Genomic DNA, 16,922 nt, shown 5'->3' with positions numbered 1-16,922 from the left:
CCAGTGGTTCGCTAGATGCCGGCCTTTAAATTCTCACAATTCTGTCTCTTCGGTGCTGCATGCAATCTATCCCATAGCCGGGCTTGCTTCATTTGGGTTCATCATTGGAAACGCAAATGCATTTAGTTCAGATAAGGGTGCTCCTGGCGGTTCATTCTACCTCACATCAGAACCTCGTCGGCTCACATTCAATTCAATTTCAGGTAATTTCTCAAACCTGCAGATGTACTATTAAAGGCATTCGAAGGCTTCTCCCTCTCCTCTAGAATCTCCGTGGGCTATAACCCTTTCAATTCTCCACTAATTGGTTTCAACCCAGATCAGGTGTATTTCTCCTTCTGTTGATTCCCTCCTGGAATCTCTCTTCGCTTAGCTTTTGGCTTTCTTAGAGTAGGCCTCCCATTCGTTCAGTCCTTCTAGAACTCACCTTCTCAGAACTAGTATTCCATCTAACCACTACAGCTGCCGTTACACCCTAAATGCAGTGGTGCATGTTCAGGAGTCATAGCCCGCACTAATTCGTCCTTCTGTCCTTTTAAATCCATGAACGGTTATTTACAGGTTCGCCCCATTTTAGATCCTTAATTAAGTCCCTCGGTTATCACAGGAATCTCCCTCTGTCTAGGAACTGGTTCTATGCTCACTTCATACAACCTCTCTTCAGATCCCCATTATCCCCTAATCATTATTAGGGTCATTCCTTTAGAATAGGTGCAACTACTTCAGCAGCAACTCAGTGGCTCCGGTTCATGCAAGGCCATTTAGCTATGCTATCACAGCAGTGGGTGCTTTTCATGCAGGCCATATAACTAATGCTATCATAGCCAATGGGCTTTGTTTCACGCAAGGCCATATAACCAATGAATTCCTGCTAATGGGCACGCTCAGTCATCTTTTCTCTACACATTCATCTTCAGGCCCACCTGGCCTAGCTTGTAGACTTGTTAATCGTATTATTACGCGATTTCATCAACATGTGACATTCATCATATTACTGGTGGTGTAATGCTCGAATCATGTATGTTATCTCCATGCCCTCCTTTTCTCTATCCTCTCAGCTTTCCCTCAAGCTTTATAATTAATGTACTGTCAGCCAGTGGGCTTCGTTTCATTCAAGGCATTATCCGTGCATCTCAGCCAGCGGGCTTCATTCTGTCAGCTCAAGGTATCCCCTCCATCTCTGCAACCACTTGGTCAATGATCTTCACTTCCTGTATTCTCCAAAACACCGAAGATGTGCTCGTATCTCAGAAATCTCCGTCCCTGGTGAGTTTCACCTATTACCGCTGTATCGTCAATTCATGTCTGCTAACTTCATTCTCACGGCATTCCCTAGGCCTCATATCAATGCACCTTCTACTGGCGGGCTTCATTCACGCAAGGCCTTAAATCAATGCATTCATAGCCAGTGGGCTTCGGATCATGCAAGGCCATTTAGCTATGCTTTCACAGCAGCGGGTTTTATTTCAGACAGGTCACTTAATCAATGCCATCATGCCAGCGGGCTTAATTCATACTAGGCAATATATCTAAGATATTCCTGCCAACGAGCACGCTCCGTCATATCTCACCACTCGTTCACTTTCAGGCCCTTCTGGCCTAGCTGATATGCTTATTAATCATATTATTGGGGTGATTCCGTTATGTAAGTTTTCATCATTTACTGGTGGTGGTGCAAATTTTGAACCATGCTTAATTTCTGATTAGGCTGTATAAACAACACAATTTCAGCCTGTGGGCTTCGTTTTAGGCTTCATTTTAACACAATCTCAGCCGTTGGGCTTTTTTTAAACAAATTCCCTTTTCCATGCTTTCCCGTGCTTCCTTAGCTTGAGCACATGCTCGCTAAACTCTCTCCGTGTTTTCATCAGCTCGAGCTCATGCTCGCTAAACTCTTCTATGCCTTCCTCGACTTCCTAAACCCTCCTCTTCCTATGCTGTCCCTAGCTTAATCCCTAACTCGCTAAGCTCCGTTTCTCCTTCCCCCTCTCAAGGCATCAAGTCTGTAGATTGCTGTCATGTTATGCATTCTTTTTAACAATTGTCTTTCATTTTACATGATTTCCACCTAGAGCCCAGATATGTAAGTATTGACCTCAATTCTCATCTCTGTCTCTGTTTTGGGGGGATCTTATGATCCAGCAGCCTCTCCTCTTGCGTTTTCCCCCCTTTCCGGATGTGGTCTTCACAATGGGGTCTAGGACGCCAATGCACATTCAATCTTTGTACTTAATAAATCTTTCTCATTCAGTTCGCTGAGTCTCTCATGATTGAAATACTCTTATACTCTGTACTTGACTGCATTTAATGTAACTTGATACCTCTGGCACAACACTTTCCTTCGGGATTAATAAAGTTTCATCTTATCTTATCTTATAATGCTTAAAATCTGAAACAGACAAAAAATATGGCTGCTTTTTGCTTCTGTGTCAGCCCGTCACCATGGTAACAGCCCTGCCTGCCTAATTAAGCCCTAATTAAGACACCTGTGTGATTCTCCTTTTACTCTTCTCAGGGCAGGTCTTATGTAGTTTCATGGGGTTGCAGCCTTCAAACAACTGCTGTTTTTTCCAAACCATTCAGACAAAAAAAATCACAACCGGGGGCTCTAGCAAGTTGTACTCTACAAATGTGTGCGATTTCATGTTGATCCAGTCAAATATATGGAAATCGTGGCGAGTTAGAAAATAGGTTTGCTCTTTTCCAGTCACCTCACCGTTTATGTGGGCTGTGAATGAGGAAAAGTCCGGGACTCTTCCCGAACAGCTGGCTGTCTAGGCAAAACGGTTTGGTGTTGAGTTTTAAGAGTGACACCGTCAGAACCCAAACCATTTTTTCCTTCCAACTGGTGGCATAATTATCTCAGCGAGATGGAAGGTGCAGATGTTGCAGCAGGATAGAGACACAGGATCTAGTTTAATATTTTTCCCTCCCGCACTGTGACGACGTGATGACATAATCCACTCTGAGTCACGCAATACACACCGATGTTAAACTCAGAAACGGGCTGAAAACCACTCCAACTTTGAGAGGCTAGTGTGCGCAAACAATTCGGAATTAAAAACATTCTGAATACAAGTTTGATAGAGCAGCATCTAATGAGTGTTTTAAGACTAAAATGGAGTCTGTAGCTTGAAATTTGTAGAAGGAGATACATTTGGCAGATGACCCTCATTGAAGGGCTCTCTCATAGACTTCAATGTTAAATTTTTTTAACATTTTGAAAATTTAATATTTTGAAAATGAAACTTATTTGAACAAATCCGATTACAAGTTTAACAGCCCTTGAAGATCTGAACAGAATGATGTTCGAACGTTTTCTGTAGCTGAAAGCATGTGGAACTAGTTAACATGTCAAAGTTGAAGGTGGTTTTGAAGGCTCCTCCATAGACTCCCATGTTAAAAATGACACATACATTGCTTAATATTTGATAAATTATTATTCTGTGAAAAAAACTTGAAGTTGACACGGAATGTCCTCTGTGAAATGGACATTTTGATAGTTGAATGGCTGAGATTGGTGAATGTATGCTGAAGATACGCTGCGCCAAAAAACGTATGGAAGAATAAAAGGAAGAAAGAGGGTGAAGAACAATGTGCATTGCATTTGTGTTTTTAGTTTATTAGTTTGATTGCCTAGCAACGGCAATCAAACTAATAAACTAAAAACACAAATGCAATGCATGATAGGTAGTTTTTAAATGTCAACATGTTTACATGTCTCCATGGTGATGTGAAGTGCTTTGATGACAAGAATTCCTTTCACAGTGTGTCTTTGAACTTATGTTATATACTGAGAGGAGACAGGCAACAAACACAGAGAAAATATAAAGTCTGCAAAGTCAACATGAACGTGTACACAGATCTCCGTGAGCAGGGGCTGCTCTGCGATGCTGTCATCAGAGTGGAGGATCATGACTTTCCCATCCACAGAGTCATCTTGGCGAAGTACACTTACTTCAGGTGAAGTGATTATCTCAATTTTAAATGAATGTGTTAGTAACCTTTACATAGGGAGACAAAAACAAGGATTTGTTGTAGTTAGTGATGTGAGTGTTTGGAGATTATTCACTGCAGTCTTGTTTTTATAGCTTACAGTGTTTCAGTGTGTTTGCTGATATTGTTGTGATGACTAAGATAAGATAAGATAAGATAAGATAAAACTTTATTAATCCCGAAGGAAATTCTTGTGCCAGAGGTATCAAGTCACATTAAATGCAGTTAAGTACAGAGTATAAGTGTCACTATAATCCAAAATAAGAGTACAGAACGCAGTATGAGCACAATATATGATACATGGATACAAATATGGAGATGTAAGGTGCAAGTAAACATAAACATAGACAAGTGGAGGGAATGACAGTGATGCCTGACATCCTGACATGATTATCTAGCGCTTCTCCCTACAGAAAGGGGAGGAGTTATACAGTCTGATGGCCACTGGCAGGAAGGACCTCCTGTGGCGTTCTGTGCTGCTCCTCGGTAGTCTCAGTCTACCGCTGAATGTGCTCCTGTAGGACAGCAGTGTGTCGTGCAGGGGGTGAGACGTGTTGTTACGAATACTGAGGAGTTTCCTCAGTATCCTCCTCTCTGTCACCTCCACCACAGACTCCAGCTCCACTCCCAGTACCGAGCCAGCCTTCCTAATGAGCTTGTTGAGTCTGTTGGTGTCGGCCGTCTTCATCCTGCTGCCCCAGCACACTACAGCGTAGAAGATGACGCTGGAGACCACAGAGTGGTAAAACATCTGCAGCATGGTCTGGCAGACGTTAAAGGACCTGAGTCTCCTCAGTAGATACAGGTGACTCTGTCTCTTCCTGTATATTGCCTCTGCGTTTGTGGACCAGTCCAGTTTGTGGTCAATGTGGACACCCAGGTATTTGTAGCTGTCCACAATGTCCACGTTGGTACCCTTGATGCTGACCGGGTTTGGGAGTGTCTGGTGCTTCCTGAAGTCCACCACCAGCTCTCTTGTCTTTGTGACATTCAGGTTCTGTCCGCACCACTCCACAAAGCTGTCCACCACACTCATATACTCCGCCTCCCGACCTCTGCTGGTACAGCCCACAATGGCAGAGTCATCCGAGAACTTCTGCAGGTGGCAGGACTGTGAGCAGTGTCTGAAGTCCGATGTATAGAGTGTGAACAGGAATGGAGACAGCAGTTGACAGACAGACTAGTCAACTGCTGGGGAAAATGTTGTCAGCCTGACCTCATAAAGAAAGCAGCAGCAGTCCTTAATGTTTGAACATGACAAAAACAACTGGTGAACAAGTGTGTGTTAATCTGCTGGCCCCAGGTGGGACTTGGATGATAGGACATGTTTGACATGTTGACATTAAAGCATCTAATAGTGATTTCTCCCTCTATAGGCTCAAACTTATGTTATCTTAAACTTAAACTTGATGTATAGTTTAGAAGTCATAAGTGAATTAGATAATGTTACAGCAAGCAGATTTAGACCTTTAACTAGACTGTTGAATAAAGTTACCCATAAATCCACCAGTGACGTAGTGACTCATTTTAGTATCTGTTTTAAAAACTGAAATGCATCAAAGTGGTGTATAATGTTGTGGCACTTTTTCTGTGTCTTTCAGAGCTCTCTTCACACGCTGGTCTGAACATGACAAGAAAGTCTACATTATTCCTGACCTATCCTCAGACATGATGGAGCTCATCATTGAGTTTGCATACACCGGCTCTGTTAATGTGACTGAGTCCAATGCACGGAGGCTTTTCATGGCAGCCGATTACCTCAATATAGTGAAGCTGGTGCAAATATGCTGCAACTTTTTTGAAAAGACGCTCTGCCCAGACAACTGCATCGGCATCTGGCAGTTCACAAAAACCTACCACGCCCCTGAACTGCATCTCAAGGCTTTCCACTATGTCCTCAGTCACTTTGGGGAAGTGGCTTTCGGCGAAGAGTTCCTGCAGCTCTCGGCCCAGGATGTCAGTGACATCATCAGCAGTGACGACCTCAATGTGAGACAGGAGGCAGCTGTGTTTGAGGCCATCATTCGGTGGATCACACATGAACCTCAGGAACGAGAAGGATACGCAGATCTTCTCTTGCCAAAGGTACTTTATATTATACATTATAATTTTCCCTTTATAGGTTAATCTATTTCAAGACAGTGACTGAAGCCAACCTCAGCCCAATAGAGGGTTTTCAGTTATTAGATGTGCTCCATGTCATGATGATGGCCAGTACAGCCATCCTTTACCCTTTTATAGGCCAGAAAGTGCAATATCATCTATTCTGATGAGTGATAAATAGAAAGCAACACAGACTACCTGAGTGACGCATTGTGCTCATGTGCATGCTGGTCTTCTGGGTGACTCTGAAAATGGAGAATTTATGCAAATCATCATCTTTTCCAAAACCTTACCAAGCATTTGTGGCGTGACAACCTACCTATGAAAGAGCAAAACGTGAAAATATAAGAAAACGAAACAAAAGTAACAAACCTCCGGTTAAAGCTGGGCGCTGGCACAAGCATTTATAATAATTTATCAGTATTAGTACAAGTACATAAACTAATAAGAAACATATACATGTAATGCTGGCTATTTGCATAAGCTTTGTGTGCAGGTCAATGCAACTCAGACAATCAATAAGCTGATAATACTATGACAGATGAAGCTACCTTCATCTAAGAGTAATGAGAGGAATGAAAAAAAATATATTAAAGAGCTCAGTCCATCTGACTGACTGCCATGATGTAGAACAAAGAGAATGAAGACCTCGTTTGTTCCGGTTGCTAATAGCATTTCAAATAACTGACCATTATATTATTATTATTTTACTTGTTGTATTTATTGTGATGTTCTGTATTAAGAACCATGTTTTTTATGTATTTTTATTTATTCTGACACAGACTGTTAAGTTATATCCTCTTTATTCTCTGTATTGTTGTAGGTCAGGCTGAGCATGATGCCTGCAGAGTACATACAGAGTCACGTGCTGTCCAATCGGCTGGTGACAGACAACTTGAGGTGCCAGGCCATGGTCTCTGAGGTCATCGAATCCAAAGACAGAATCCTCAGTCGGCCTCGTCTGCCTTCTGCCATCCTATTGGCCATTGGAGGCTTGACCAGCAGCATGGAACTAACTAATGTAATTGAGGCATTTGACGTCCGTGCAAATCACTGGCTGAACATAACAAACCTTTCTGAGGATCCTCGCAGATTTCATGGTGCAGCCTACCTCGGTGGGTATGTCTACTGTGTTGGTGGCTTTCCCAGGGCGTTGATGGTCACCAATAGTGTGCGCAGGTTTGACCTGAGCACACAGACATGGCGAGAGGTGGCACCGATGCACTATTGCCGCAGTCATGTGAGCGTGACTGTGCTGAATGGGTGCATCTATGCCATGGGAGGCCATGATGGGCACACAAGTCTCCGCTGTGCTGAGTTTTACCAGCCAGAAACCAACCAGTGGCTTCAAATTGCACCCATGCATGAGCAGAGGAACCACGCCAGCTGCACAGCACTCAACGGCAAGGTGGGTGGAACACAATAGAACATACCAGAGAACAGAAAGATCTGTTTACAAAACACTGCTGCCAGTTTGAGCCAACAAAGATGACAATTTCTTATTGTCCCCCCCCACCCCCCCTTTTTGTATTCAGATCTACATATGTGGTGGATGTGACGATAATGAGGATGTGCAAACAGCAGAGTGCTACAACCCAGAGACCAACCAGTGGACCCTGATCTCTCCCATGAGCAGCAGGCGTAGAGAACTAGGAGTCATTGCATACAACAACCATGTTTATGCAGTAAGTGCATGAAAGAAATGTGTGACCAGCTTTCATCAGCGGTTTAAAGCAGCTAGTTTTTTATGTGACAGTTGAATTGATAAGTGATGCATCTTCATCTCATCTTTGACTCCAAAGGTTGGTGGCTTCGATGGAACAGCCTATCTGCAGACTGCTGAGGTCTACAACCCTCACACCAACACCTGGCGCAACGTGTCCTCCATGATGACCCCCCGCAGCTGCTTTGGCATCGAAGTAGTTGAGGACCGGCTCTTTGTTGTCGGGGGCTTCATAGATTTTGACACCACCTCTAGTGTTGAGTACTATGACAGTGAGACGAATGAGTGGTCTCACGCCTGCGACATGGACGTCGGCCGCAGTGTTCTGAGCTGCTGTGTGATTTCAGGTCTTCCCAACATGGCCGACTACACCATCCCTCGTGATTCGTGATTTCTGTAAATCTTGTATAAATATGAATGAATGAATAAATGTAAATAATGATGTAACAATACTGTCACAGTACCTGGCTGTAAATGTATATCATCTGTTTATTCCACTCTTATGCAATCTGCATGTATGTTTTAGGCTCGCAGTTATGCCGTACACATCTGGATTACTAGACCTGTCCCATCCACCATTCAGTATGGTGCTGTTTGGGACCATGAGCTCTCTCTCACTTAGTGTCAATTACCTTTGAATTATAAAATGAAGCACTTTCTCCTTGGTAAATGAGTGTACCATTAAAACACTACTATTCATGTGCGGATCGGTTATCTGAACATCATGAAACAATTTTCAAAGTTTGACAGGCTAAGTTTAATTTTTACCTAATGGTCGCTCACATCAAGCAGCTGTGATAGACATTTTTTAAAATAACAGTGTACGACTTTACAGTTTTGATTTACTCCTGATTTCACCGTGTTATGTTGAACCACAGGAGGCGGCTGCTTTCAGAGACTTGGCTCTAAACTCCCCCCCTTTACCTATTCAGCAGCAAACAGCAGGAGCTGACAGACAGCATTGGCAACTGCCTGGCGAACATATGGAACATTTGGCAACTAGAAAAAAAAAACATAGAGCCAAAGGAGAGTGGGCTTACGTTCACCAGGTGGACAGAGACACAGCTCCAAATGCATGATGTTCCAAAACAGCTGGCTGTGTAAATAAACAACTGTTTGCTATCAAGTTAGAAAAAGATGATACTGGCATTGTTGTGCTGTGTTGTCAATTTTGTGTGTTGTCAAGTTATACAAATTAAAAAATAAATATCCTCAAGATGAAATATGTTTGTACAATGTTAGCTCCATGCGTTAATGCAAAAATGTGTTTCCCAGAGTGAACACTTTTAGTTTCGCTTCTCTTTTTTCTTCGTGCATACCACTTTTTTTTTTTTGGGGGGGGGGGGGGGGGGGTTTATTTGACTAAATAAATAATTGAAAGAATAGCCTGTAAATTTACCATATGAAAGGTCTGAGGCTGGAACAATACCATAAGATTATAAAAAGCACAGGCTTTGTGATTTGAATGTGGAAAAGTAGTATCCAGCTGAAGGATGATCAATAAGACAGTCTATGACCGGGAAAAGCTGCAGGACCGGATGGACTCAGCCCTAGAGTACTCTAGGATTGCGCCACACAGCTGTGTGGGGTCTTCCAGCACATCTTCTCCCTGAGTCTGACGTCCCTGCCCTGTGGAAGACAACATGCCTTGTTCCTGTGCCCAAGACCAAACATCCAAGCACACACAGCGACTTCAGACCAGTTGCTCTGACTTCACATGTGAGGAAGTCTCTGGAGAGGCTGGTCCTGAAACACCTGCGTGCTGTTGTGGAACCATTGCTGGACCCCCTGCAGTTTGCTTACCAGCCCCGTATTGGAGTGGAGGACGCCATCATCTACCTGCTGCACAGAGCACACACCTACTTGGAGGAGGCAGGTAACACTGTTAGAATCATGTTCTTTGATTTTTCCAGTGCGTTTAACACCATGCAGCCTGCCCCTTTGAAGAGGAAGCTCCTGGACATGCAGGTAGAGACCCCACTGGTCACCTGGATCACCAACTATCTCACAGGTCGACCACAGTTTGTGAGGCTGAGGAACACCATCTCGGACACAATAGTGAGCAGCACGGGGGCACCCCAGGGCACAGTACTGTCTCCATTCCTGTTCACACTCTATGCATCGGACTTCAGACACTGCTCACAGTCCTGCCACCTGCAGAAGTTCTCGGACGACTCTGCCATTGGGGGCTGTACCAGCAGAGGTCGGGAGGCGGAGTACATGAGTGTGTCAACAGCTTTGTGGAGTGGTGCGGACAAAACCACCTGCAGCTGAATGTCACAAAATAGCTGATGGTGAACTTCAGGAAGTACCAGACACTCCCAGACCCGGTCAGCATAAAAGGGACCAACGTGGACATTGTGGACAGCTACAAATACCTTGGTGTCCACATTGACCGCAAACTGGACTGGTCCACAAACTCATAGGCAATATACAAGAAGTGACAGAGTCGCCTATATCTCCTAAGGAGACTCAGGTCCTTTAAAGTCTGCCAGACCATGCTGCAAATGTTTTACCACTCGGTGGTCTCCAGCATCACTTTCTATGCTGTAGTGTCTGGGGCAGCAGGACGAAGACGGGCGACACCAACAGACTCAACAAGCTGATTAGGAAGGCTGGCTCAGTACTGGGAGTGGAGCTGGAGTCTGTGGTGGAGGTGACGGAGAGGAGGATGCTGAGGAAACTCCTCAGTATTCGTAACAACACGTTTCACCCCCTGCATGACACACTGCTGTCCTACAGAAGCACATTCAGCGGTAGACTGAGACTACCGAGGAGCAGCACAGAACGCCACAGGAGGTCCTTCCTGCCAGTGGCCATCAGACTGTATAACTCCTCCCCTTTCTGTAGGGAGAAGAGCTAGATGATCATGTCACTGTCATTCCCTCCACTGGTCTATATTTGTATTTACTTAGCACCTGATATCTCCATATTTGTATCCATGTATCATATATTGTGCTGATTCTGTGTACTGATTTGGATTATAGTGACACTTATACTCTTATACTCTGTACTTGACTGCATTTAATGTAACTTGATACCTCTGGCACAACACTTTCCTTCGGGATTAATAAAGTTTTATCTTATCTTATCTTATAATGCTTAAAATCTGAAACAGACAAAAAATATGGCTGCTTTTTGCTTCTGTGTGTCAGCCCGTCACCATGGTAACAGCCCTGCCTGCCTAATTAAGCCCTAATTAAGACAACTGTGTGATTCTCCTTTTACTCTTCTCAGGGCAAGTCTTATGTAGTTTCATGGGGTTGCAGCCTTCAAACAACTGCTGTTTTTTCCAAAGCATTCAGACAAAAAAAATCACAACCGGGGGCTCTAGCAAGTTGTACTCTACAAATGTGTGCGATTTCATTTTGATCCAGTCAAATATATGGAAATCGTGGCGAGTTACAAAATAGGTTTGCTCTTTTCCAGTCACCTCACCGTTTATGTGGGCTGTGAATGAGGAAAAGTTCCCGAACAGCTGGCTGTCTAGGCAAAACGGTTTGGTGTTGAGTTTTAAGAGTGACACCGTCAGAACCCAAACCTTTTCCTTCCAACTGGTGGCATAATTATCTCAGCGAGATGGAAGGTGCAGACGTTGCAGCAGGATAGAGACACAGGATCTAGTTTAATATTTTTCCCTCCTGCACTCTGAGTGATGACATCATCCACTCTGAGTCACGCAATACACACCGATGTTAAACTCAGAAACGGGCTGAAAACCACTCCAAATTTGAGAGGCTAGTGTGTGCAAACAATTCGGAATTAAAAAAATTCTGAATACAAGTTTGATAGAGCAGCATCTAATGAGTGTTTTAAGACTAAAATGGAGTCTGTAGCTTGAAATTTGTAGAAGGAGATACATTTGGCAGATGACCCTCGTTGAAGGGCTCTCTCATAGACTTCAATGTTAAATGGCTTTTGAATTTTTATTAATATTTTGAAAATGAAACTTATTTGAACAAATCCGATTACAAGTTTAACAGCCCTTGAAGAGCTGAACAGAATGATGTTTGAACGTTTTCTGTAGCTGAAAGCATGTGGAACTAGTTAACATGTCAAAGTTGAAGGTGGTTTTGAAGGCTCCTCCATAGACGCCCATGTTAAAAATGACACATACATTGCTTAATATTTGATAAATTATTATTCTGTGAAAAAAACTTGAAGTTGACTCGGAATGTCCTCTGTGAAATGAACATTTTGATAGTTGAATGGCTGAGATTGGTGAATGTATGCTGAAGATACGCTGCGCCAAAAAACGTATGGAAGAATAAAAGGAAGAAAGAGGGTGAAGAACAATAGTTTGATTGCCTAGCAACGGCAATCAAACTAATAAACTAAAAACACAAATGCAATGCATGATAGGTAGTTTTTAAATGTCAACATGTTTACATGTCTCCATGGTGATGTGAAGTGCTTTGATGACAAGAATTCCTTTCACAGTGTGTCTTTGAACTTATGTTATATACTGAGAGGAGACAGGCAACAAACACAGAGAAAATATAAAGTCTGCAAAGTCAACATGAACGTGTACACAGATCTCCGTGAGCAGGGGCTGCTCTGCGATGCTGTCATCAGAGTGGAGGATCATGACTTTCCCATCCACAGAGTCATCTTGGCGAAGTACACTTACTTCAGGTGAAGTGATTATCTCAATTTTAAATGAATGTGTTAGTAACCTTTACATAGGGAGACAAAAACAAGGATTTGTTGTAGTTTATGATGTGAGTGTTTGGAGATTATTCACTGCAGTCTTGTTTTTATAGCTTACAGTGTTTCAGTGTGTTTGCTGATATTGTTGTGATGATTAGTCAACTGCTGGGGAAAATGTTGTCAGCCTGACATCATAAAGAAAGCAGCAGCAGTCCTTAATGTTTGAACATGACAAAAACAACCGGTGAACAAGTGTGTGTTAATCTGCTGGCCCCAGGTGGGACTTGGATCGTAGACGTCACTAGCCCTATTTTAGGGGGGCTTCAGCCTCCCTAAAATAATCCAAAGCCCCCCTATAATTTGCGGCAATATTTTATTTATTATTATTATTATCTTGATTATTTCGGAGTTGACCACGTCGTATACGACATGAGAGCATATGTCTTACAAAGTCGCTCATACATTAGGAAAGTAATAGCTAGAGACGTTCTGTTTCTTTCCTCGAAAAGAGGACACTTCAGGCATGTCTGTGTGATGTAGACTGGCTGTATTATTCTACGGGCAAGTCAGTGTCCAATCGGACCATCGAGCGATATCACAAGGGGCTCAAATATCCAATTGTAGAGCCTTGTGCCTCTGACGTGGTGTATCAAAGATGTCTTCTGAAGACAAGAGAAGTATCTCCACTAACTAGCTGAGTCGTCTACACATCTGAAAAGCGGCCCTGAACGCAATAATAGACGCATAGCGGACTGTTATCTCAGCCGGAAGGTGCATTGTTCTGCATACCCCTGTTATTCACTGTTATTCACTGTTATTTCTTACTGGAAACTTTTATTTGACTTATTAGCGGTGCTATGTTTTGTTACGCTAACCCGGAAGTTACGTCAAAGACGTTCCGGATGAACAGGGGAGCTCGCTCTCAGATGCTCACAGTAAACAGCGCTTCTTTCATGTAGTGCAGCTTCATTTTTCAACTTTTGCCACACAAATATTGCAGGGACAAAAGAGACATTTACAGCGCGACTATTTCTGAAAGAATAAGAAAAGATTATAGACTGAGATGCTGTTTCAGAGTCACTGGCAGAAGACTTTTCCACAGATGAACAGCTGGATTGGTGGTTGATAGGTGCAATATTCACACACCACACTATACAATAAATTACTTATTTGTTCTTTTGATGCACTATGTACAGGCTTCTACAAACCACTTCTACCTCCAATCATCTGTGCAGTAATTGTTAATCTGTAAACTGTTTTTTGAGTGTATTGCATAATATCGGTAGTTTAATTTATAGCCCCCCCTATCTGTCAACCCTAGTGACGTCCATGACTTGGATGATAGGACATGTTTGACATGTTGACATTAAAGCATCTAATAGTGATTTCTCCCTCTATAGGCTCAAACTTATGTTATCTTAAACTTAAACTTGATGTATAGTTTAGAAGTCATAAGTGAATTAGATAATGTTACAGCAAGCAGATTTAGACCTTTAACTAGACTGTTGAATAAAGTTACCCATAAATCCACCAGTGACTTGGTGACTCATTTTAGTATCTGTTTTAAAAACTGAAATGCATCAAAGTGGTGTATAATGTTGTGGCACTTTTTCTGTGTCTTTCAGAGCTCTCTTCACACGCTGGTCTGAACATGACAAGAAAGTCTACATTATTCCTGACCTATCCTCAGACATGATGGAGCTCATCATTGAGTTTGCATACACCGGCTCTGTTAACGTGACAGAGTCCAATGCACGGAGGCTTTTCATGGCAGCCGATTACCTCAATATAGTGAAGCTGGTGCAAATATGCTGCAACTTTTTTGAAAAGACGCTCTGCCCAGACAACTGCATCGGCATCTGGCAGTTCACAAAAACCTACCACGCCCCTGAACTGCACCTCAAGGCTTTCCACTATGTCCTCAGTCACTTTGGGGAAGTGGCTTTCGGCGAAGAGTTCCTGCAGCTCTCGGCCCAGGATGTCAGTGACATCATCAGCAGTGACGACCTCAATGTGAGACAGGAGGCAGCTGTGTTTGAGGCCATCATTCGGTGGATCACACATGAACCTCAGGAACGAGAAGGATACGCAGATCTTCTCTTGCCAAAGGTACTTTATATTATACATTATAATTTTCCCTTTATAGGTTAATCTATTTCAAGACAGTGACTGAAGCCAACCTCAGCCCAATAGAGGGTTATCAGTTATTAGATGTGCTCCATGTCATGATGATGGCCAGTACAGCCATCCTTTACCCTTTTATAGGCCAGAAAGTGCAATATCATCTATTCTGATGAGTGATAAATAGAAAGCAACACAGACTACCTGAGTGACGCATTGTGCTCATGTGCATGCTGGTCTTCTGGGTGACTCTGAAAATGGAGAATTTATGCAAATCATCATCTTTTCCAAAACCTTACCAAGCATTTGTGGCGTGACAACCTACCTATGAAAGAGCAAAACGTGAAAATATAAGAAAACGAAACAAAAGTAACAAACCTCCGGTTAAAGCTGGGCGCTGGCACAAGCATTTATAATAATTTATCAGTATTAGTACAAGTACATAAACTAATAAGAAACATATACATGTAATGCTGGCTATTTGCATAAGCTTTGTGTGCAGGTCAATGCAACTCAGACAATCAATAAGCTGATAATACTATGACAGATGAAGCTACCTTCATCTAAGAGTAATGAGAGGAATGAAAAAAAATATATTAAAGAGCTCAGTCCATCTGACTGACTGCCATGATGTAGAACAAAGAGAATGAAGACCTCGTTTGTTCCGGTTGCTAATAGCATTTCAAATAACTGACCATTATATTATTATTATTTTACTTGTTGTATTTATTGTGATGTTCTGTATTAAGAACCATGTTTTTTATGTATTTTTATTTATTCTGACACAGACTGTTAAGTTATATCCTCTTTATTCTCTGTATTGTTGTAGGTCAGGCTGAGCATGATGCCTGCAGAGTACATACAGAGTCACGTGCTGTCCAATCGGCTGGTGACAGACAACTTGAGGTGCCAGGCCATGGTCTCTGAGGTCATCGAATCCAAAGACAGAATCCTCAGTCGGCCTCGTCTGCCTTCTGCCATCCTATTGGCCATTGGAGGCTTGACCAGCAGCATGGAACTAACTAATGTAATTGAGGCATTTGACGTCCGTGCAAATCACTGGCTGAACATAACAAACCTTTCTGAGGATCCTCGCAGATTTCATGGTGCAGCCTACCTCGGTGGGTATGTCTACTGTGTTGGTGGCTTTCCCAGGGCGTTGATGGTCACCAATAGTGTGCGCAGGTTTGACCTGAGCACACAGACATGGCGAGAGGTGGCACCGATGCACTATTGCCGCAGTCATGTGAGCGTGACTGTGCTGAATGGGTGCATCTATGCCATGGGAGGCCATGATGGGCACACAAGTCTCCGCTGTGCTGAGTTTTACCAGCCAGAAACCAACCAGTGGCTTCAAATTGCACCCATGCATGAGCAGAGGAACCACGCCAGCTGCACAGCACTCAACGGCAAGGTGGGTGGAACACAATAGAACATACCAGAGAACAGAAAGATCTGTTTACAAAACACTGCTGCCAGTTTGAGCCAACAAAGATGACAATTTCTTATTGTCCCCCCCCCACCCCCCCTTTTTGTATTCAGATCTACATATGTGGTGGATGTGACGATAATGAGGATGTGCAAACAGCAGAGTGCTACAACCCAGAGACCAACCAGTGGACCCTGATCTCTCCCATGAGCAGCAGGCGTAGAGAACTAGGAGTCATTGCATACAACAACCATGTTTATGCAGTAAGTGCATGAAAGAAATGTGTGACCAGCTTTCATCAGCGGTTTAAAGCAGCTAGTTTTTTATGTGACAGTTGAATTGATAAGTGATGCATCTTCATCTCATCTTTGACTCCAAAGGTTGGTGGCTTCGATGGAACAGCCTATCTGCAGACTGCTGAGGTCTACAACCCTCACACCAACACCTGGCGCAACGTGTCCTCCATGATGACCACCCGCAGCTGCTTTGGCATCGAAGTAGTTGAGGACCGGCTCTTTGTTGTCGGGGGCTTTATAGATTTTGACACCACCTCTAGTGTTGAGTACTATGACAGTGAGACGAATGAGTGGTCTCACGCCTGCGACATGGACGTCGGCCGCAGTGTTCTGAGCTGCTGTGTGATTTCAGGTCTTCCCAACATGGCCGACTACACCATCCCTCGTGATTCGTGATTTCTGTAAATCTTGTATAAATATGAATGAATGAATAAATGTAAATAATGATGTAACAATACTGTCACAGTACCTGGCTGTAAATGTATATCATCTGTTTATTCCACTCTTATGCAATCTGCATGTATGTTTTAGGCTCGCAGTTATGCCGTACACATCTGGATTACTAGACCTGTCCCATCCACCATTCAGTATGGTGCTGTTTGGG

The 16,922-nt window shown here is 43.2% G+C and overlaps 1 protein-coding gene across 1 annotated transcript; it reads left to right on the top strand.

Annotated features, from left to right (window-relative positions):
* Positions 1–5,604: 5,604 nt before the first annotated feature.
* LOC114431829 (kelch-like protein 10) lies at positions 5,605–16,702 on the top strand (the record flags this gene model as incomplete). The annotated part of the gene is made up of 8 exons (XM_028399482.1): positions 5,605–6,081; positions 6,923–7,507; positions 7,635–7,784; positions 7,902–8,201; positions 14,105–14,581; positions 15,423–16,007; positions 16,136–16,285; positions 16,403–16,702. Coding segments are annotated over exons 1-8 (2,964 nt in total), but the record flags the coding sequence as incomplete, so codon positions are not given.
* Between the last annotated feature and the right edge of the window lie 220 nt (positions 16,703–16,922).

This window comes from Parambassis ranga, chromosome 2 (genome assembly GCF_900634625.1).
Source record: "Parambassis ranga chromosome 2, fParRan2.1, whole genome shotgun sequence".
In the NCBI taxonomy this organism is placed as follows: domain Eukaryota; kingdom Metazoa; phylum Chordata; class Actinopteri; family Ambassidae; genus Parambassis; species Parambassis ranga.
The sequence above is the reverse complement of the archived record's forward strand: the minus strand, read 5'-3'. Positions and strand labels throughout refer to the sequence as shown.